The 22795-nt window shown below is 47.3% G+C and overlaps 1 protein-coding gene across 1 annotated transcript in view; it reads left to right on the forward strand.

Moving 5' to 3' along the window:
* Far2 (fatty acyl-CoA reductase 2) overlaps positions 1–22795 on the forward strand; it is a 43585-nt gene that overhangs the window by 11830 nt on the left and 8960 nt on the right. Inside the window, exons 2-8 of the mRNA XM_051155614.1 lie at positions 7215–7441; positions 12712–12887; positions 13269–13448; positions 16452–16629; positions 17536–17580; positions 18888–19006; positions 19642–19709. Of these exons, the coding sequence (XP_051011571.1) occupies positions 7253–7441; positions 12712–12887; positions 13269–13448; positions 16452–16629; positions 17536–17580; positions 18888–19006; positions 19642–19709 (955 nt within the window). The 5' untranslated portion in view covers positions 7215–7252. The remainder of the gene's footprint in view (positions 1–7214; positions 7442–12711; positions 12888–13268; positions 13449–16451; positions 16630–17535; positions 17581–18887; positions 19007–19641; positions 19710–22795) is intronic.

The following is a 22795-nucleotide window of genomic DNA, read 5'->3' on the forward strand; positions in this document are numbered from 1 at the left end:
AAATGCCATCAAGGCCATGAAGTGCTGTTGCAAAGCCTTGTCTGGTGGGAGGGAGGGGAGGGAAGTTGACCCTTACTAGGATCTGTATGAAAAGGCAGCAGACTTTCACGTCAGACGCTAACTATGCCCCGTATCCAAAGGGTTTCACAGGCCTGTATTTCACGCTGGCTGGTCCGTACAGCCATATGGGGTTAGAAGGACAGGCACAGACTGCCGCTGCTCTGCCTAGTACCCACACAGACTGGCTCACGCTAACTTTAACTCCCGTCCTAGGGTGCTGACACTCTCTTCTGGCCTTGCACAGTGTCCTAGCCCCCATAAGCACCTACCTCTCTTGGCACTGAACTTTCCAGTCTTCTGCCACCTACTCTGCCAGCCTGGGGTTCCTCGCTCTTTTTCCGTTGTCCATCACCCCAAACGTCTCGTTCTGCATTTCTAATCACTGTATTGTCAAATTTTTTTCATAAGATGCACCACCAAAGACATAAAACCTCCTTTCTGAAGCTGTGTTCCAGAGCTGCTAGGGTCGACACTTGGGCACAGGCACCCCAACGAGCTAGGCTCAGATATCTCTTCCCTTGGCAAGTTCAAAAGAAGTAGGAGTGAAAATTAGAGAAATGGTTCAGCCAGTGAGGCCACACTGGGGAGAGGGAAAAGGTTCAGGAGCGCCTTGCACCCAACCATGGGGCCCTGACGTGAGGGCAGGAGGTATGCACAGCTGTGTGGTCCTGCCCACCACTCAGCCATCACTAACTCAGCCTCAATCAAGCTGCCAGCACGGTGTGGACCACCGCGCTGGGAGGCAAGCCATCCTCTGGCTGCACACATTCCCTGAGCACAAGAGGCTCTTCTTAGAATTATCTTTCCTCTGGCCAGGGAAGCTCTATTGACGTTTTTTATGTTTTGTATGGTTATGTGTGCCATGTTTTATTTTACATATATCATTATACATACATGTATACATGACAACACTTGTCATTTCCCTCAGGATGTGTCAGTTGTCACCTGTTGGATGCAAGCCTAAGAAGGCTGGCAGGCGTCTTAGCCCCACACACTAAGTATCACATTATGTGGTGTAATAGAAATCAAAAAAGAAGACAAATTGTTTATCGTTTGATCTATAAGCAAACACAGGCCCTGGCCCTAGGTAGAAAGCGAGGTTACTAGTAAGTGGCATCCAGGTGACAACATTGCGTGGCAGAGGTCAGATGGTGCAAGAGTGGCCTGAAGTAAGAAACACACTCCATCCCACTGGAGGAACCATGCAGAAAAAGCCAGTCTTACAGTTCCATTCACTGCTCGGCAAAGTGTGACCACACAGTTTATCCTCATCGCCATTATAAAAGAAAGTTAAAATACAGTGAGTAGACACTCACGTACCATAGTCAAGAGGGGAAAGGGGCCATTTTACCCTTTGTTACAGCTAAATTATGAGGTTCTGGAAAGTTCCCCCACATCACTCCGATGGCTCCCTTCCCACTGGTGTGCTTTGTTGTACAGGGCGCACTTTTCTTCTCTTGTTCTGAAGCCCGCTGTTGCAGATTATGCGCATGGGAAGAAATCAGCTCCCTGAGGGCTTTGTCTTAAAACAGACTCCTAACAAACGCCCTCCTTCATTCCCTCAATAGAACTCCTCTTTTCAGAGCAGCTGCTGCTGCTTTTTCTGAGGAGGAATGAGGCCCCATGGGGGAATGAGGGAAATTACTAGCACTGACTCAGAATTTAGTTCTTTCTCAAAACCTAACTGTGTACTTCCAAACAGCGTGCTTGTATTTATTCTGATGTTTCTGGAGAGACTGTCAGCTCATTAGCACAGGGTGTGATCAGCAGTTTATGTTAAGAAATGCCAACTTCTAGTTCACCAAGTGGTGGTCCTTTGTCCTCAACCAACTTTTGTAGTCACCTTTTAAAAATACAACTCTGCATGTGGCTCAAGAACCGTCATTAGCTCACGGCAGCGACCAAGGTCCTGGCATCCTGGTCATGACAGGACGCACCTAGCACTGTGTCTCTGCTCTGCCATAGACACAGTTAGTAAATTTGTATCCAATAACCGCCACCAAGCCTTTCTGACCACCTACATACTGTGACAGAGCCACTAAGACTTTTGAGTACAACCACTCAGTTGTACTCAATTACAGCGGCAATTTTCCAGTGTCATATTCCATAAATCGATAGTCCTCTCGGTAGACTGGGTTTATAAACCTCAATCAGTATCCTGCTGATCATGGTTTGTTATGAGAATTCCCACCTACCAATGGCTGACTCAAGGCTGAGATACAGATGTGTGCACCAGGGGACTTTATATCCCCCTCCTGCCTCTGAAGGCACCACACACATATGTGCACGCACACACACACACACACACACACACACACAGAAGCACATATACACATAGGCACATACACACAGAAGCCACCACACATTAAGTGGAATTATGGTAATTAGTTTAATTAAAATTAATGGTTTTGGGGCTGGAGAAATGGCTTAGAGGTTAAGAAAACTGCCTGCTCTTCCAAAGGTCCTGAGTTCAATTCCCAGCAACCACATGGTGGCTCACAACCATCTGTAATGAGATCTAGTGCCCTCTTCTGGTGTGTAGGCATACATGCAAGCAAAACAGTGTCTACTAAAATAAATAAATAAATAAAATTTTTAAAAAAGTAATGGTTTTGACTCAATTAGATTATGATATCCATCATAATTACCAAAATGACACCTATATTTTTTCAACCTTATCCTAACCTTTACTTTATCCCTCCTAGAAACCCTTATATTCCTCTCTCACTTAATATCCACTCTCCTGTGTCGAGAAGGTATAATTTTGCATGTTTTATTATAACTATAATATCACATATGTGCACATACACACAGACACATATACACAGGCACATTACATACACAAGACACCACACATATGTGCACATGGGCGCACGCACACACCAGCACATGCACACACACATAGAAGGTACCACACACATACCAGCACACACACACACACAAACTAAAATAAAATGTAAATTATAGACTCTTTCCCAAGAGCTTTACTAGACAGTCAGTGTTTGATTCAAGATGAAGGCAGTAACACCAGCCCCAACAGGTGGCACCCAGAGTCAGAAAGCTGTTGTTCTGTCTTGCTTGGGCCACGTAGAACGGTCCCTTCAATCTCTCATGTGACTCTCCTGGCCCTTCAATCAGTTCCCATGACTGCAACCGTTTGTGGATGAGAAGGATGGGTCTGCTTGAGGACCCCGATACCAAGAATTTGTCCTGTTAACCTTTTTTTTTTCATTCCTCCATGTGCCCCCACACACACCCCAATGAGGCCTATAAGGTGTCATCTTTTACAAGGAAAACTTCACTGAGGTAAAGGAAATCAGACACCAGCCCTGAAATAGCACTTTTGAAGGAGATTTGGCCTTTCAGCCAGGTCCTGCTCACAGTGGGCCAGGCTTTCTCAGGACCAACATGTGGTGCTTTTTCAGGTTACAGATGCACAGGGGAATAAACACACTCCAGAACAGGCAGAACACCTGTGTTGTCTTGCCACTGTCAAAAATGGGAGTACAGAGGCGGGCAAGGCGACTGCCCTACCCACCAAATAGTTTCCCCAAAGCAAAACCATATTCCTAGAAAGATTACAGAAATTAGTGCTACCATGACAGACATGAAAGACGCAGGGCCACCATTCCCACCACATCCAGATTCTAGCCACCTGGTTAGTCTGTTCAGAATTCAGTTTCAGAGGATGGCTGACTGGTTACCCTCAACTTAGCCAAGCAGTGGCTCCAAATGCATCTGCTATATCCAGCGTACAACCGTTGCACACTGCCTGAGCTGACTGACAGTTAGCCCGTGCTCAGGCTAGTGCGCTGCTACTGACTCCATTACACAGAATAAAGATGTAACAAGCACTTTGCTCCGAGCCAAGAAGGCTGTCAACACACCTCAGTGTCCTGCGAAGGAGCCCGTCGGCTCTCCAGCCTGTGATAGAGTAGTTAGCCTGAATCTTGATCACTTTTCCTTCCTGGCCCATTACTACTGCAGTCATTGTGCTGAGAGGATTCAGTGAGCAAGGAGATGGCAAAACCGCAAACCTGCTGGTAAGACATTTGCAGCCACGGGGCAAGTAAGTAACAAAATCTCAGGGCCTTCCTGTCTTGTGACCTCTCCGGGAATCCAGTTGTTTGAAGCAGGTCAAGACAGTCTGTCCAAAGTAAAGGATATAAGTTGTTGCATCTAGTCTCTCCTAAAACCAAAATAAGGTGCACAATATTCTGTGGGCCCCTTGGGCTTTTAGGAAACACTGTAGCCCACTCACCCAAAGCTCTCTAAGGCACCTGGCTTTGAGTGGGGTCCAGAGCAAAAGGAAGCTGCTCATGCCACTCGGCCCTGTGGTCTAACACCAGCAGATCTGATGTGCGTGGGTGATCAGTGACCACTCTGCAATAGAAGACCCTTAAGGTTTAGGTGCAAGAGTTAAGGAGATGGCTCGGGCAGGAAATGCCTGCCACCCAGGCACAAGGACCCAACCCCTCATAACGCTGTAGCCCAGTGCGGGCAAGGCTGAGACAGGTGGATCCCTGTGGTTGCATGACCAGCAAGCCTAGCCTACTTGGCAAGTTCCAAGCCATGGAAAGATCCTTTCAAAAGAAAATCCAAGGTGATCTTGGAAGCTCTGGCTTCCACATACATATGTACACATAAATGCACACTAGAGAGAGGGGGTGAGGGAGGGAGAAGAGAGAAAGAGGGAGGGAGGGAGAGAGAGAGGAGAGAGACAGAGAAAGAGGAGAGAGACAGATCAGCAAAGATTTAGGATACCACCCCTTTAAGAAATGACTCGTGGTCTCTTAGTAGACTAGAGTGAGTCTGGACCACTGTCTTACACTCACGACTGAGGTTGCTTGATGCATTGGCCATGAAGTGGCTTGTGCCACGCGTGCTTTCACACTGAACTAGTGAGGGTGTGAATGGACTTGCACAGACCTTGCAGATACAGAAAGTTATAAACAGCAGCTCAGCTTCCCAGGATGCTATTCCCACTACTTCCTCCCTCTCCAGAGCAGACGCCTGTGACATGGTTTACGGATGTTCGATAAGCAGGCACCGCCCCACAGTGGACACCCGCAGCACTGCAGCCCCTTCCAGGGTCATCCCCAGGGGCAGAACTTCTGCATTGTTGATCATTTTGTTGGGCAAACACCACTGACTTGGAATATGGAAAGTCATCTGCATATAAGAGAGTTTCATTCTAAGCAAAGTATGAAAGTCACGTTGGTTTATCAATCATTCAGCTGCGTGTCCATAGCCACTGGGTTAACAGATAAGGTTTCCTTTGTAATGTGTCACCGTTTAGGAGTCACCACATGAAGATCTCCCCGCGCTCGGCTTTCCAAGTGCCATGTCTGGCAACACGCAGGCTAACACACCGAGTCACAGAAGGAGACTCTCAGTACGTGCACTTACTCAGCTGTATTGAAATGAGGGCTGGAGAGATGGCTCTGTAGTTAAGAGCAGTGGTTGCTCTTCCAGAGGACCTGGGTTCAGTTCCCAGCACCCACATGGCAGCTCACAAGTGTCTGTAACTCTAGTTCCAGGGGATCCAATGTTCTCTCTGGCCTCTGAGGGCACCAGGTACATACATACAGAAAGCATTTATGCAAGCCAATAAATATAATAAATCACATTGTCATCTCATGCAAAAAAAAAAAAAAAGCTTCTGACAAAATTCACATGCCTTCATAATAAAAGTCCTAGAACAGAGTAGGACTACAGCATCATCCCAGATGGAGAAAAACTTGAAACAATCCCACTAAAATCAGGAACAAGACAGAGCTTTCAACTAAGCCACTCACACCTTTTCATCAACCACAAACAGGATGAGAAAGGAACCGTGGACACACTCCCATCACAACAGCCTCAAGGAAAGTGCATTGTCAGGGAATAAACCTAACCAGGAGGTAATGAAAACCTCAAATCTCTGAAAAGAACAAGGGGGCAGGGAGAGAGGCTGACAGCAGAGAATGGAAAACAGGGGTCCTGAACTTGATCTTAGCGACAGAAGCAGATTCGGTCTGAGCTGCACGAGAGGTGGGTCTCCCTGAGCGCCCTGGGCTGCTGTCTGATGGTCTCCCACTCAGGGTGGAAAAGAGAACGTAATTACTGCTACAGCCCCCAGGGGGGCTCACATCAGCAGCCAGAGAACCCTGGGCCACCCTGGCCCTCAGCTAACTAGGCAGCTCTTTTTCTATAATCCTGCAAATGGTGATCCCAAATGGCCCGGGCGGGCACCGTGCCACTGCTTCTCCTAGGCACCTCAATGCAGGTGGTTTCAGGCTTCCCTCTTTGTGGTGTGCCATAGCTAAACACCCAGAATGGCAGAGGCAGGAAGTGACAGCCCCCATTTTCAGCCTAAGGAAGAATCCAAAGAGCAGAAACACCAGCTGGACTCTGCTATCTGTCCCAACTCGGTAACTAATTAAATAAATAAGTGAACGTATTAATTACATTGTAATTTTAAATAAAATAGCTATGTGAGCCCTAGTTTCTGATTTTAGAGGGTTATTCTCATGCTTTCTGGCCTAAAACACACTTATCTCAGCCTTTGTCAGCCTCAACTTCAAGCTGCCACCTCCCAGCATCGCCACCATGGACACCGCCACCAGGCCTGAGTCCCAGGTGCCTGCTCTTCCACAGCCTTGGTCTGCCCGCCAGTGCTTTTCACTCAACACAATGTAGCCGACGGTATCTCGTGTGTGTGTGTGTGTGTGTGTGTGTGTGTGTGTGTGTGTGTGTGTGTCCTTCACAAGACGGCAAACTGTCACACTTGTCTTTTTCCCAATGGTTCCTAGCATAAAGCCTAGGATGAGCTGGGTGGTGGTGGTGCATGCCTTTAATCCAAGCACTCAGGAGGCAGAGGCAGGCGGATCGCTGTAAGTTCGAGGCCAGCCCGGTCTACAAAGCAAGTCTAGGCCAGCCAGGACTACATAGAGAAACCCTGTCTCGAAAAACAAAAACAAAAAACAAAAACAACAAAAAAGCCTAGGATGTGGAGCGGGTTCAGAAATATCGATTGGGGCCGATTTTGCTTCCCAGAAACCTGTGGCTCTCTCAGTTTTTCCCCCATTCAAAACTTCGGGAAGCCCTGGACATACTGTGAGTGACTGAACTGTAAGACTTCTGAGACCTTAGCCTGTTCCTTCTCTCCTCAGGACCCTCTTCCCAGAACCGTACAGGGAGAACCGGAATCATGTCCATGATCGCAGCCTTCTACAGCAACAAGTCTATCCTCATCACGGGGGCCACAGGCTTCCTGGGCAAGGTGCTGATGGAGAAGCTGTTTCGCACCAGCCCCCACTTGAAAGTCATCTACATCCTTGTGAGACCCAAGTCCGGGCAAACCCTGCAGGAGAGGGTTTTCCAGATCCTCAACAGTAAGGTATGTGCTGTGGGGTGATGGTGGACAGTGGGCAACGCCTGGGCCTGTGAGCTTGTGCGTGTTTCTGTATGGCTCTGAGGTGGGTAGTGCCATCTTGACAGGGTCTAGAACCACAGGAGGCAAGCCTCCAGGCCTCTGTGACAGGCATTGGGCAGTTGAGACATGCCTGTGGGGGATTATCTTAATTAGGGTACTGAGGCGGGAGACCTCCCCGATAGCTCTCTACCCTGGATACAATGTGACCAGTTCCTACAGGCTGGCCCCAGCTGCCTTGACGTCCTGCTATGACAAATGTACTTTGAACTGTGAGCTAAAGTAAACCTTTTCACTCTCCAGCTGCTTTTGTTGGGTTGTTTTACTACAATGGCTGTAAAGGAAATGAAGACTTGACCTCCCACCTACAGGGGACAGAAAAAGAAGACAGACACAACAGAGATGCTTGTGGTGTTTCCCCCAAAGAGAGCAGAGGCGTAGAGGGGTGTATTTAGGGCAGGAAAGTAAATCATCTTTGTAATGCTCTGAAGCTGAAATGTCCCCACTCTTCCAGTTTGGGGTACTTGCTCTCCATTGTAAAATTTGAGAGGCTGTGCAATCAGTGAAGGTTAGACCTGGCTGGCAGAAGTGGGTCACTAGAGGGCGACCTTTGATGTTGGACACACACACACACACACACACACACACACACACACACACACACCAGCAATTCCCAAGCTTGGCCCTCTGGGACAGTTCTGGTGGCATCCCCATTAATTTCTTCTTATGTCACAGCTATTGTCTGAGTGGTTGATGATTCTAGAAGCCTAAGTAGCCAGTAGCTATCGCTGTTAGTTTTAGCTCTTGGATTCCTTGAGGAATGGCACAGGACAGTAGAAAAAAGCTCCAGACTTAGCCCTACCCATTCCTTCCTACACTAGGGAAACAGAGCCCCGCGGGGACAGGTTGCCTCAGTTGCCTGACCCACCCACATCCTGTCTATCTATACAACGGATCAATTAACAAAACCTGTTTCTCAGGGGTTTATGAGGATTAAATGAGATACCAATGCATGAAACAATATTGTGCTGAATAATATAAAGATGATGTCGATGACCCCTGAGTTCTTTTACCCAGGCAAGATCTTTGTTTGTTCACCATTATCCCTGAGGCCAGATCGCGGCTGCCTGAGCCAGTTTCACGGGTACCTCAAGACACACACACCCCACATTCCCTTCTCTATCACTTCACCGTGGCGTTTGCAAGAGATAGAAGTAAAAATGAATAGGCCACTTTTTAATTAATGTTGTGCTTGAGATGGAGTCTTGTTATGTGTCTTAGAATGGCCTCGGACTCGGAATTTACCTGCTCTACCTCCCAAGGGCTGGCACTCCAGGCCTGTACCGCCGGGCCAGGCTCATAAGTAACCTTCATCTCCCAGATCTCGCAGACCTATGGTGTGTCTGTGCATGCACGCTCGTGTGTGCAGCTTAGCTGGTGCCTGTCTAGGTTACATGAATTACACGCATGTGCTGAAACACTTAGACCCACCCTCCCTGAAAGCCAGCTGATAAAAGAGGCGGCATACCAGCCATTTAGGATCCGAGGTGACTGATGGAGAGGTTGCCATCTTTCACACATTGCCCCCGAGCCATTGAGGTCTCCATGGATGGCTCTAGCAATGGGGACAAAGGCAGGAGTGACTCCGTAGGAAGGCTTCTGGTTTAGGCAGGAAGTGCAGTGCCCATGCAGTACCAGCCAACTCTGCAAGACTGCCCCCGGGCCACATCTCCCGTGCCTGAGAAATCCACAGCAGGTGCCCACGAGGAAACCCCCAACCTTCTTCTCCTTAGGTCATAAAAATTCCTCTCTGCCCTACCATTCACACTGTTCTCAAATCAGAGTTTGTGTTGATAGGGAAACAGACATCCCCTCTACCAAGCACAGGTACATCAGCTTTTGGCTGATAATCTTAGAACTCAAACTTTATGTGAAGCAGTAGGGCAGAGACAAGGTAACTGCCATTTGAGAAATAAGAAAATTAAGCAAATAAGGTATTTAAAATTGCAGGCAGTGAGGCTGGCCTGTATTTATTAAGAAGCATACCTGGTAGAAAACACGAAGGCTCCTCAGGGAAGAGGCCTCACTTGTGTCACCTCTTGTGGCCATTGCTCCACCTTCTGGAAGGGTCTTCCTTTGCCATTCGCTGCTGCGGTGGTTGGGGAAGGTCCTCGTCTGCCTGTCTCTAGCAATGTACTCTTGGATGCTGCGCGCAGAAGGGGGAAACCAGCAGGTGTGTGCACATTTAGGATCTGGTGTTCTCTGACCCTAGAAGGAAGAGCAAATGGCATCGTTAGTGTGTAGTGTAGGTCAGCCTGCCCCACAGAGGGAAGGGGATGAGGGGGAGGTACAAGAAGGAATGGGAGTTTAGTGTCAAGATCCCCAACCTAAAACCCTGGAGGGCCTTGAACTTCTTCAGTCAGCAAGCGCAGGCTGAGTGTCTGTTGCCAGCACTGGGCTAGATGTTGAAGGTACCCTAGCTCCCCCAGATAAGAAGTAAATATGTTAATGGAAAGACCTTAGATTTAAAGAAAAAAAGTCTTATATCTTAAATTATAGAGGAAATATAGGGTTTGGGGGAATCCATTTGAGGAAATACAAAACACGCTTGAAACAACTTTAGGCGAGAGAAGAGAACACTTTCTCTTTGGCAGCTTTGAGAAATAAAGAACTTGTGCATCCTAATTTTTAAGTATTTTCACATTTTTAAATTCTCTTTATGATTTTTTTGAGACAGGATCTCATGGTGCTGTCCTAGAACTTGCTATATAGACTAAGCTGTCTTGGAACTCTCAGAGACATTCCTGTCTCTGCCTCCTAAATGCTAGGATTAAAGGCATGGGCCTACACACAGCATTGTGCTGTATTTTTATAAGCTAGACCTGTTATTTTGGCATGTTACATTGGACACAGTGTCAACTTCCGTGGTAAAACAGAAATTACTCAATAAGCTTTAATTGTCCCTGAGGTGGATGAACTTTGAAATACAGAGAATGATCAGGTGAGCAGGGTGAGCAGCCATGACCTTAGCTCACAAAACACAGGTTTTAGACACTGGATATGACAGGTACTAAGATCAGAGAAAGCTTATTCAACACAGTGGGAGGGGGTGAGAAGAGAGGATGGGGGGAAAGGAGGAGAGAAAAGGGGAGAAGGGAAGGGAGAAAGAAGAGACAGAGAGGGAAGTGAGGGAGGAGAGGGAAGAGGAGGGGAGGACAGGGAGAGGAGAGGTTGGGGAGGGGAGGGGAGAAAGGGATGGGGGAGGAGAGGCGGGGAGAGGGGAAAGAGGGGAGAAGGGGAGGGGAGAGGAGAGGGGAGAGGAAGGGAGAGGAGAGGAAGGGAGGTAAGTGACAGGTGTTATGCCGAGCACTGACTTTCATTATCATATTTCATCTTAAAAATCCTTGCGAAGTGTTTATTCTTATGTCACTAACAAGAAATTAATCCCAGAAAACGGTCCTCTCCCCAAGGCTGTGTGAGCTGTGCCAAAGAAGTGACATATCAAGCTGGAGGGCAGGTCTTCTGAGGGCTGTGCGTCCCCCATAGCGCCCTTACCGCCCCTCACAGTTCTGGAACACACCTGCAGTGTGTCAGCTATCACAGTTGTTAGCTGGCACTGAGCTCAGGTGCCCAAGGTTCAATTCAGAACTGTTTTGCTTTTCTTTTAATTTATATATTCACTTTACATGCTAATTATAGCTCCCTCTCTCCTCTCCTCCTGGTCCCTCCCTCCCACCCTCTTCCCCGCTATCCCCACTCTCCTTGTCCTCAGAAAAGGGGAGGCCCCCACCAGCACCCCAGCACTCAAGTCACATCCAGACTGAGCTCCTCTTCATCCACTGAGGCCACACAAGGCAGCCCCATTATTGTGAAGTGATCAAAAGCAGGCAACAGAGCCCTTATCATAGATAGCACCCGCTCAGCTTACCAGAAACAAAGCCCCATCTCCTGCAGACACCTTCCAAATGAGGCCAACGGGGGTCACCCCTTCTTCCTAAGAGTCCAAATTCCAGCCGTGAACTCTTTCAAAAGTGGAGCACAGTGTGATTCATCTGCCCTCCACCCAACGCACAGGCCTCTCCAAAGTCACAGTGTCCACAGGCCACAGTTAACACTGAAGGAAATGATGCCACAAAGACCCAAAGAGGCTCAGACAGACTCAGTTACCAACAGGGGGAGAGGGCAGATGTTCCGTGCAAACTCACACATGTGCTGTTCAGCGGGAAGAACTGTCATGGGGAAGACACTTGACTGTAAAAGCAAACGGCCAGCATGTTCTTGATTGGCCAAGATTAGAACTGCTAAAGATGGGCCGGGCGTGGTGGCGCACACCTTTAATCCCTGCACTCAGGAGGCAGAGGCAGGCGGATCTCTGTGAGTTCGAAGACACCCTGGTCTACAAAAAGCAAGTCCAGGACAGCCAGGACTGTTACACGGAGAAACCCTGTCTCAAAAACAACAACAACAAAAATTGCTAAAGATTGCCTCCAAGAGCTTTGTTGAGACTGACGCACTTGACATTTTATCAGTCTTGTCTATCCCATATACCAAAAGAAACCATCCAGGGCCCACCCAACTTTCTAATTGCTATCAGAGCTGTAGTGGCACCTACTGATGGGCCAGCCTTACCGTGCAGGAATTGGAAGCCCTTTGCTGGCTGCCTGAGGGGTTGACTTCCTTCCCTAGTGTCTTCACCCAGGTCCTCCGGCGTCTTTGAATGAGCTTTTGCCTGATGCAAACGAGATAGATTTATCTGACTACCTGAATTTTACTTTGTTTTGTTTTTTAGATGGCATCCCATGCCATTCAAGTTGGCCTCAAACTGGCTAAGTGGGGAAGAAAATGAGCTGGCCCTCCCCCATCAGTCACTAATTAAGGAAATGCCCTACAGGCTTTTCTCACTTGAGTTTTCCTCCTCTCAATGACTCCAGCTTGTCTCAAGCTGACATAAAACTGCCCAGCACAGTGACTTTCATCCCTTCCCCTTCAGGGCAAAGTTCAAAGTATGCACCCAACTGATTGTTAGACGTTGCTTTTTCAGATATTCCTGGAATTAGGATCCGAATTACACCACATGCATGGAGTAAAGTAAAGGGCTCCTGACTGGAATCACCTTCACTGGAAATACTAGCGTTTGTGTAAACCGGGTTTTGAGAGCTGATAGACACATACGCAGGGCTTTGCTGCAGGGCTTCGTGGTGCTGATGAGGCCTGTGGCCTGTGGATTTCTGTTTCAGCTGTTTGAGAAAGTCAAAGAAGTCTGTCCAAATGTGCATGAGAAGATCAGACCCATCTCAGCAGACCTCAACCAGCGTGACTTCGCCATCAGCAAGGATGACATGCAGGAACTTCTGTCAGGGACCAACATCATCTTCCACTGTGCGGCCACTGTGCGCTTTGATGCACATCTGAGGTACACTCCCTCCAACCTCTTGGGAACACTCTCTCTCCTCTCTCTCTCTCTCTCTCTCTCTCTCTCTCTCTCCTCTCTCGCCTCCTCTCTCTCTCTCTCTCTCTCTCTCTCTCTGTGTGTGTGTGTGTGTGTGTGTGTGTGTGTGTGCACGTGCGCGTAGCCACAGACCTATCCCTTTCCTCTTTGTCTCATGAGGTGCCACCAAAATCTCAGCCTTTTACCCATTATTGAAGTAAGTATACACCACTTAAAGACTGGCCTATCAGCCACTGGGATGGTACAGTTAGTTACATTGTGGTGTGCTGGCCATAGGAGGAGATGCGGCGAGACAGGGTGTGCTGGGTGTCTTTACTGCGTCTCTCTCTGCCTCGTCCTCTCCAGAGAAGCGGTGCAGCTGAATGTCACCGCCACGCAGCAGCTCCTGCTGATGGCCAGCCAGATGCCGAAGCTGGAAGCCTTCATCCACATCTCTACTGCCTTTTCTAACTGCAACCTGAGCCACATAGATGAGATTATATACCCGTGCCCCGTGGAGCCTCGAAAGATCATCGACTCCATGGAGTAAGTTGGGCCAAATGAACTGGGCAGCACCAGGTGCCTCTGTGGTGGTTAATGGAGTTATGAGGTAGAACACTTTGAAAGCAAAGTGCTTTGGATAAATGCTCCAAAATTTCAGGATGTGTGTTGACTCATGCGGTATCTCTTTTTCCATGCTAATTTATGGTTTAAAAGACCTAATGGGGAAGAGACTATCAGAAACCCCTGACTGGCACAGGGGAGGGCCTTAGGCAGAAGTGGGTGGGCTTTTGTCACACTGCCTTCTCCTCCAAATCCAGGAAGGGACAAGGTGTGATAGGACATGGCTAATGGGACAGTGGAAGAAAGGTTATTTTTAAATTGAGTGGGGGCTTGTTTTGCTAAAACAGAATGCCACCAATGGTCTGGGAATGAGAAATGTATGTGCAGAGCCCTGGGTTCGATTCCCAACTCTGTGAATGAGAGACAGCTAGAAGGATGAGAGGAGAGGAGAGAGGAGAGAGGAGAGAGAGAGAGAGAGAGAGAGAGAGAGAGAGAGAGAGAGAGAGAGAGAGAGAGAGAGAGAGAGAGAGAGAGAGAGAGAGAAGAGAAGAGAGGAGAGAGAAGAGAGGGAGAGACAGACAGAGAGAGAGAGAGAGAGAGGAGAGAGATCTGTTTCATTGACTCGTGTATAGGTGCATACATCCATCCTTGTTTCCATGACAACACAAGAATTAGGACAGGCAGAGCCAGCCATCTTTCATGAGTAAACAAGAACAGGTACATGACAGAATGAAGAATAGTGGCAAGCCTTCTGCATGATGCTGTAAGCTTGCACACCTGCATCCTCAGAAGTCTTTGGAGCACATACTCGATAAGACAAGCTAAGCTTCCCCGTTTTGCAGATCCCTCAGCTACAACCCTTTGCAGAGAGCAGCTGTCCTGGGTGATGCTGACTCCCTGTGATTGCTAGGTTCTGGTGTTCTCTTGAAAGTGTTTTTCCTTGCAGCCTGGTTGAAATTAAACTTGGTTTCTGTAGTCTGTATTGGTGTGGAGGGAACAGTCCTGGGCTAGTTGATTCACTGTGTACCTACCAATGAGCTGAAGTGACACTGGAGCAGGTGCCCTCCATGTCTGTGACCTTTCAGCTTTACAGTCAACCTGCTGAACACTGTGTGCGTACTGAGCCTGTACAGGCTTTCACTTGTCATACAACAAACATGCATTTGCATTATACTCAGTGTTATAGGTAATTTAGAGATGGTTTAAGTACACATGAGGATATGCATAGGTTGCGTGCAAACCAATCCCCTTTTGATAACAGGATTATCAAGGCGAGAGCCTGTCTTATCCATCACTCTCTGAATGCCCTGTGTGGTCACTTAATTCTTCTTGACGTGTGTGTGTGTGTGTGTGTGTGTGTGTGTGTGTGTGTGTGTGTGTGTGTGTGGTATGCATGCATGTAGGTTCACTGTGTGAGCACACAGATGTGTGCACACACAGTGGATGCATATGGAGGCTCAAAGTTGATGTCTACCTTTCTCAATTGCTTCCATGGTATGTACCAAGGTAGAGTCTCTTGGCTGACTCGAGCTTGCTGAGATGGTTAGTCCAGCTGGACAGCTGGTTCCAGGGAGCCTGCCTCTGCTTCCCCAGTGCTGGGATTACAGATAGGCCACCACATTGGCCTGTATGGCCTCCAAACTCTGCTACTCAACACTTGTATGGAGAGTAGTATATACACCGAGAGCCCTCCCCAGTCCCATACGTCACAAAGTGTAATACCCTCTATTTCTCTGTGTGCTTGAAATTGTCTCAGTTCTAGGCATCTGTGTGGCCAGGTTATGCTCAGCACCAACAGAAGCAGAGAAAAGGAATGGAAACATTGTACCAGCGTTTAGACTCTGCCCGCTGTCAACGAGCATGATGGCATCGTCATGACTGAACAGATCTTAGCATCAGACACAGTGTTTAACAATATCAAAGCAGTGGACAGGAAAATGCTGTGTACAATCAAATGTTTCCTACAATCAAAGCAGCACAGTTATACTTCCTCCTATAAAACCAGAGCAAGGGCGCCAAACACATCAGGCTAAGAATTGCATGAACAGGGGCTGGAGAGATGGCTCAGCACCTAAGAGCGCTGACCGCTCTTCCAGAGGACCAGAGTTCAAGTCCCAGAAACCAGGTGGTGGCTCACAACCATCTATGATGTAATCTGATGCCCTCTTCTGGCCTGCAGATGTCCACACAGGCAAAACACTCATATATTTTAAATAAATAAATCTGAAGAAGAAGAAGAAGAAGAAGAAGAAGAAGAAGAAGAAGAAGAAGAAGAAGAAGAAGAAGAAGAAGAAGAAGAAGAAGAAGAAGAAGGAGAGGGAGGAGGAAGAAGAAGAAGGAAGAAGAAAGAAGAAGAAAAAAGAAAGAAAGAAGAGAAGAAGAATTGCATGAACAGCTAGGCATGGTGGTGCAGCTTATAATCCCAGCACTCGGGAGCAGAGGCAGGTGGATCTCTGTGAGTTCGAGGCCAGCCTGCTCTACAAGGAGAGGTCCAGGACAGCCAAGGCTGCACAGAGAAACCCTGTCTTGAAAAGCCAATATATATATAGATGTATATATGTTCTAAAATTTTAGTTTAAAGGCGAGCACCACCACTGCGCAGCCTAGAATATTTTTAAAAGACTTACGTGAACATATTCAGGCGATCTTAAAGTTTTAAGCTATATCAATAATTTAAGCAAATAGCCCTGCCAATAGTCACGAGGCTCTGAGATGTTGTTTAAGGACTAATGAGACTTACCGTAGAAGTAAGCACAGGGTTACATGTGACACCGCAGGCCACATAGCCGTGGAAATAGCGTGTCTGGGCACGAGGAAGCAGGCTTTTAACGAAGGTATAAGAAGGAGGGTCCTTGTGACCCTGGCATGGGTCTGTCTTCCAGGATTCCAGCCAGAAGATGGCAGCTTTGGTTGATGGGATATGTCTGTTGTCTCTCTGTTCTATGGTGCAGTGGACATTGCTAGAATGTTCTTCTCTGCCTCCAGGTGGTTAGATGACTCTATCATAGATGAGATTACTCCCAAGCTGATCGGAGACCGGCCCAATGCCTATACCTACACCAAAGCCTTGGGAGAGGTCGTGGTGCAGCAAGAGAGCGGAAACCTGAATGTAGCCATTGTCAGGCCATCCATAGTGGGAGCTACCTGGCAGGAGCCCTTCCCGGTGAGCCCAGCACCCGCCTTTGTCTGCTTCCCGCCCGGTGCCTTAAAACCCCACCTCTTTCTCATTGTTGTCCTCCTCTTCCTCCTCCCATACCCCTCCTCCTCTTCTTCCTCCTTTACCCCTCTTCCTCTTCCTCCCCCTTACCCCTCCTCTTCTTCCTCCTCTCTTACCTCTTCCTCCTCCCTTACCCTCCTCCTTTCTTACCCCTCCTCCTCTTCCTCTTCCCTTACCTCCTCCTCTTCCTCCTCCCTTACCCCCTCCTCCTCTTCCTCCTCCCTTACCCCTCCTCCTCTTCCTCCTCCCTTACCTCCTCCTCCCTTACCCCTCCTCCTCTTCCTCCTCCCTTACCCCCTCCTCCTCTTCCTCTCTTACCTCTTCTCCTCCCTTACCCCCTCTCCTCTTCCTCCTCCCTTACCTCTTCCTCCTCCCTTACACCTCCTCCTTTTCCTCCTCTCCTATACCCTCCTCTTTTTTTTTTTTTTTTTTTTTCCTTTTTTGAGACAGGGTTTCTCTGTGCAGCCCTGGCTATTCTGAACTTGCTTTTTGTAGATCATGCTGGCCTCAAACTCACAGATATTCACCTGCCTCTGCCTCCTGAGTGCTGGGATCAAAGGTGTGTGCCGCCACGCCTGGCTTACACCCTCCCTTTTTTACTTGTCCCTTCTTTTCTTCTCCCTGTCTCTTCCTTTCTTTTCTTTTCCCATGTTCTTTATGACCAGTTAGTTAGTATTACAAATGGCTGTGTGGGTATGTACACACACACACACACACACACTCACACACTCACACACACACTCACACACACACACACACACACTCACACACCCTCCCCCAAACAAACAGATGGCACTGTCCAAGGGTAACGGTTTTCTAACAAGTGTAACGAACAGAGCTCTTTCTTTCCAGGGTTGGGTTGACAATATAAATGGACCCAGCGGACTCATCATTGCGGTACGTACAAAGAGAACGTAGCGGGGACCTTAGTGTTGACCTATGCTTCCTCAATGCAAAATATGGGTGCTGAGAAAGGACATAGCCTATTTGGAGTTACTAACTTAAAAGGCAGCCAGAAGTCACTTTCATGATAGGGACAGAGATGACTGGCATGCCCAATTGCTATGCAGGAGTTTTACTTTGGGAATGTCCTTTGGTTACCACAAGGTGGAGATATTTTCTTTGCACTGCAGCCAATCAGGTGCACAGCAAAAATATTAGCATCAGGGATAAGGGGTGCAGCTCAGTTCGGCAGGGGCGAGGGGTGCCGCTCAGTTGGTAGACTGACTGGTGTAGCACACTTGAAGGCCTGAGTTTGATCCCCAGCACTCTATAAAGAGGGTGTAGGGCAGCTTACACCTATAACCCCAGAGCTCAGAGGAGAGGCAGGGTTACAAGTTCAAGGCCTGCCTGTGCTGCCTTAGAACCAAAGATTATGGACTCCTTGACACTGAAATAGACAAGCTTACAGGTATGCATTGCCTGACATTTGCTTTCCCAAGCAATCTCTTTCTGTCCCCTGATTGCTTTCACTCCTTCCTCATGACAGTTCAGAGGGGGATAAACATCAGATAAACACGGGCCAGAGCCAGTTATTACAGTGTACACCAGCACACTGAGATCCCACCCATTCCAGATTACATCCTTAACAGGGAAAGGACAGCAGCTGGTCACACACACACACACACAAACACACACACACACACACACACACACACAGAGAGAGAGAGAGAGAGAGAGAGAGAGAGAGAGAGAGAGAGAGAGAGAGAGAGATATCTACCTACCCATCTATGGATTCTTTTGAGTGTTTTTGTTTACTGAGACAGGCTTTCTCTGTGTAGCCCTGGCTGTCCTGGACTCACTTTGTAGACCAGGCTGGCCTCGAACTCACAGTGATCTGCCTGCCTCAGCCTCCTGAGTGCTGAGATTAAAGGTGTGAGTCACCATGCCAGGCCCAGCGAAGGATCAGGCCTAGTGACCATCTCCCACCCAGTGGCTAGTCCTGGCTGTGATTTTTTTTTTTTTTAAGATTTGTTATTTATTTATTATATATACAGTGCTCTGCCTGCATGTACACCTGCAGGCTAGAAGAGGGCGTCAGATCTCATCATAGATGGTTGTGAGCCACCATGTGGTTGCTGGGAATTGAACTCAGGACCTCTGGAGGAGCAGTCAGTGCCCTTAACCTCTGAGCCATCTTTCCAGGCCCTCTGGATGTGATTTTTGATCTGGTTTTTGTTCTGTGCTCCATCTCTCCTGAGCAGACTGGGAAAGGATTTCTCCGGTCCATAAAAGCTACTCCCATGGCAGTGGCAGACGTGATTCCGGTTGACACCGTGGTCAATCTCACCATCGCAGTGGGATGGTATACCGCAGTTCACAGGTAAGCACGCTCACACGAGCTTCTGAGACCTGGAAGGTGACGTCAGTCACACTTCCAACCGACAACACTCCAAAGTGACAGGATGTTTGTTTCAGTGTCTCAGAATTGCCAACAGACCATCCTACATGGGCTACGGTGTATGAATATGTATTAATACTTGGTAGGTCATAAAGTAATTTGCATTAAACTACTTACTGTGGGATTTTTCAATAACCAAACGGTTCTTTCCATTCAGCATCTGAAAATAAGATTATTAGTTGATGAAATGGCAGCACGGTTTATATTTTACTGAGCTGCTGCTTAGTTGCCTGTAAATGCCAAGAGTTAAGACAGAAAACTTGTTGACACAAAGGAAAGGTGTATGCACAGGACTCTGCTATTAAATGACAAGGAGAGTGGCATTTTTCTCATGTGAACTCAAGCATATGAGCTCCACAGGTCATGCCTATTTGACATACTGTGTGAACCTTTTCTTTTCTACTTTTCCTACCAACCCAGAGAAAGAGCAAAGGATATGAAAGTGCTGTGTAGATTGCAGAAGCCACCGAGGTTTCGAAACCTGTCTCAGTGTTGTTTTTCTTTATCTTCCATTAGTTATCAATTTTGTTGTATTTACTTTTTATCTTATCTTCCAGGCCTAAATCTACATTAATCTACCATTCCACATCCGGCAACCTCAATCCCTGTAACTGGTATAAAATGGGTAAGTGCACAACCGCCAGTACTGCCCGGGAAAAACAGTGTGTCTTACAGACAGGAACACAGTTGGGAAAGAAGCCAAAACAAAACAAAACCATAAAGAGAGAAAATCTCTGCAAACTCTAAGCGTGTTGCAGTTAACCAGAACATGCAGTGATAGGAGAAAAATGGTCTGTGAGAACACACAAACGATTGCACAGAATGGAAGGTCTGACAGGAGGTTTTATAAAAAACAAAGTTGGCAAAGATAAACGGAGCAGGTGGCGACCGGCACCCCCACACACACACACACCTGTGCCCCTCACGGTGGCCTTCCCCTCTGCTGTATTTCTGAGAATGTGTGTGACCAGTGGCATATTTAGGAAGATGACACAGCAGCCCACCTCTGCTACTGGACCGTGGCATTGCTCATCCATGTCGCCTGGCCCTAACTGATAGGACCTGTGATCCTAAAGGACGTTGTTGGTAACAGGCCTCCGTGTCTAGAGATCTGCCTGGCCAGTAACCAATGGTGCGCTCCTCTGTTGACTTGGGAGTTGGTGTTCCTACTAAAGTCTGAGATTTCCTATCCTCAAGCCTTTGTATTGGTCCGATTCCCATCCCGAGCGCACACACTCCATTATTTGTACTTGCAAAGTTGCAAACACAAAGATGTCTATGATCAGGTTCTTTTCTTCATAAATCCAGGCATTTAGACCACATATCTAAATCAGAATTGATTTTGAAATAGTAAGATATCTATTTAAGATCCCACCCATGTAAATGGATATTAACATAAACAAATAAGAGACTGTAAACCGAGGGCTGGAGAGGTGGGCCACGGTTGAGAGTGTGTACAGCTCTTGCAGAGGATCCGGCTTGGTTGTCAGCACCCACATCAGTTGACTCACAACTGCCCATAGCTCCAGCTCCAGGGGATGTGATGCCTTCCGGCCCCTTCAAGCACTTATGCTCAAATGCACACACCCGCACACAGACACACATATATGCACATGGACTGAACATAAAATAAGATCTTTTTTTTTAAAGAAGGGCTCAGAAGATATAGTATTTTTAAAAAATCTTTCCTGAAGACTCTTATTTTATGGAGTTAGAGATGATTACAGTTACAAAGACCTTGAGAATTAGGGTGCTCAACTCACAGGAGGCCCAGAGAGAGAGTCAGTGAGCTTCCTGGATTCATAAAGGGAGCTAGTTGGTCCCTGAAATAAAAGTAAAGCCTGGTCTCCCATCTCTCTTCTGTCTGAATAACAATTTCACTACTAATTTATAAAAAAATATATATAAGTCACTGTTGAAGACAAACGTAAAGCCAGTCTTTGATCAAAGACCTTGGGAGGTGCCAAGGAAACTTCTAGATAGCTATAGAAACTAGAAGTCTCTGCTTTAAGAAACCCCTACTACACAAACTCTATTGGCTTGTGGCTTAGCCACTGTTACATTGCTGTGAAAGATACTGTGACCAAGGCAATTCTTATAAATGAAAACATTTAACTGAGGACTTTGTTATAGTTTCAGAGCTTAGACCATTATCGCCATGGTGGGAAGCATGGCAGCAGGTACAGTAGGCATGGTGCCAGAAAGTAGTTGAGAGCTACATCCTGATCTGCACGTGAGGGAAGAGAGAAAGAGATCGCCTTGGCCTGGCCTACTGGGCTTTTGAAACCTCAAAGCCCACAACCAATGTCCAAGACCTCAATGCCCAAGTCCCTTAGAAATGAATTTAAATACCTAATGATGACAAGATTAAGGAAGGAAGTTAAGCTGTCCTGTCCTACATGGTATGCGTCCCCAATGACACATCTCCTTTCTCAGTGTTACACAGCAACTCTCTCTACACACTCCAGTGGTAGCATCAGGGGAGTAGTGGTGCAGAGCAGGCAGCCCCTGTGGCTTGTATGATAAACTGTAACTTGAGGGATGCCTTTCTGGGGATGAAACGGCACGCACATGCTTTCCTTCCCCTCACACTGCAGCATGCATGCTTAGGTGGTCATGTTCTTCATACAGCCAAGCAGCTAAACAAGACGCCTCATATAGCTTCTTGGGGTGTCCCTGCCCACTAACTCAAGATGTCCCTGCCCACTAACTCAAGATGTCCCTGCCCACTAACTCAAGATGTCCCTGCCCACTAACTCAAGATGTCCCTGCCCACTAACTCAAGATGTCCCTGCCCACTAACTCAAGATGTCCCTGCCCACTAACTCAAGACGTCCCTGCCCACTAACTCAGGTTCGATTAGATTGAAGCTCACTTCCTGACAGGGCTATTAGAGGTGACCCAAGTGATTCTGACTGGAGCCTCTACACATGTAACATCTAGCTGTCTCCATTAAATGCCCTTCCAGGAAAAAAAATCGTCTTTTCATATAGCTAAGCATTTAAAAAATTAGATTTATATGTATGAGCTTGGAAATGTATACACTGTTAACAATTAATGGTGTCTTTATAAAAAAAATACTTTCTAATGGTTATCGGGGAGACATAAAATTGATCAGTATGCTGATCTTATACCCAGCTAAACTATCACAGGTTACTCATCTCCTAGTCTGAAAATCTAAAATGCTCTAAAAATTGTTTTAATGACATGAGGTCACAGTGAAACCACTAAAGAGTCTAGATAGACTCGGGAAATAGAGAGCCATTGCCAACTACTGAGATACTCATTCATTCAGTTCAAAAGTATTTACTGAGCACCAACTGTCTGCCAGCCACTTCTTAAATGTTTGTGTAGGAACAACAGCAAATTATACATCAGATATACTTAAGTGCTTGAAGAAAAACAGAGTGAGATAAGGGGGATTCTTTCTTATGTGGAGGCCAAGGCAACAGCTCTGGTAATATGACATCTCAGCAGACACCCGAAGAGAGTGAGGGCTTGTCAGAAGACAGCAGAAAGAAGTCTTGTAGGCTCAAGGAACCATCAGTACAAAAGTTCTTTATATTCAAGGACAGGAAGGCCACTTTGTCTGGAGCAGAAACAACTAGGGGGTAAAAATGTTTGAAAACCAACGCAGGATGGGCACAGGAGTGAGGATGCAGGCAGATCCTGCAAGGCTTTATCCATGTTGAACATTTCTTCTCTGTGTGA

Source organism: Acomys russatus, chromosome 13 (assembly GCF_903995435.1).
Source record: "Acomys russatus chromosome 13, mAcoRus1.1, whole genome shotgun sequence".
NCBI classification, from domain to species: domain Eukaryota; kingdom Metazoa; phylum Chordata; class Mammalia; order Rodentia; family Muridae; genus Acomys; species Acomys russatus.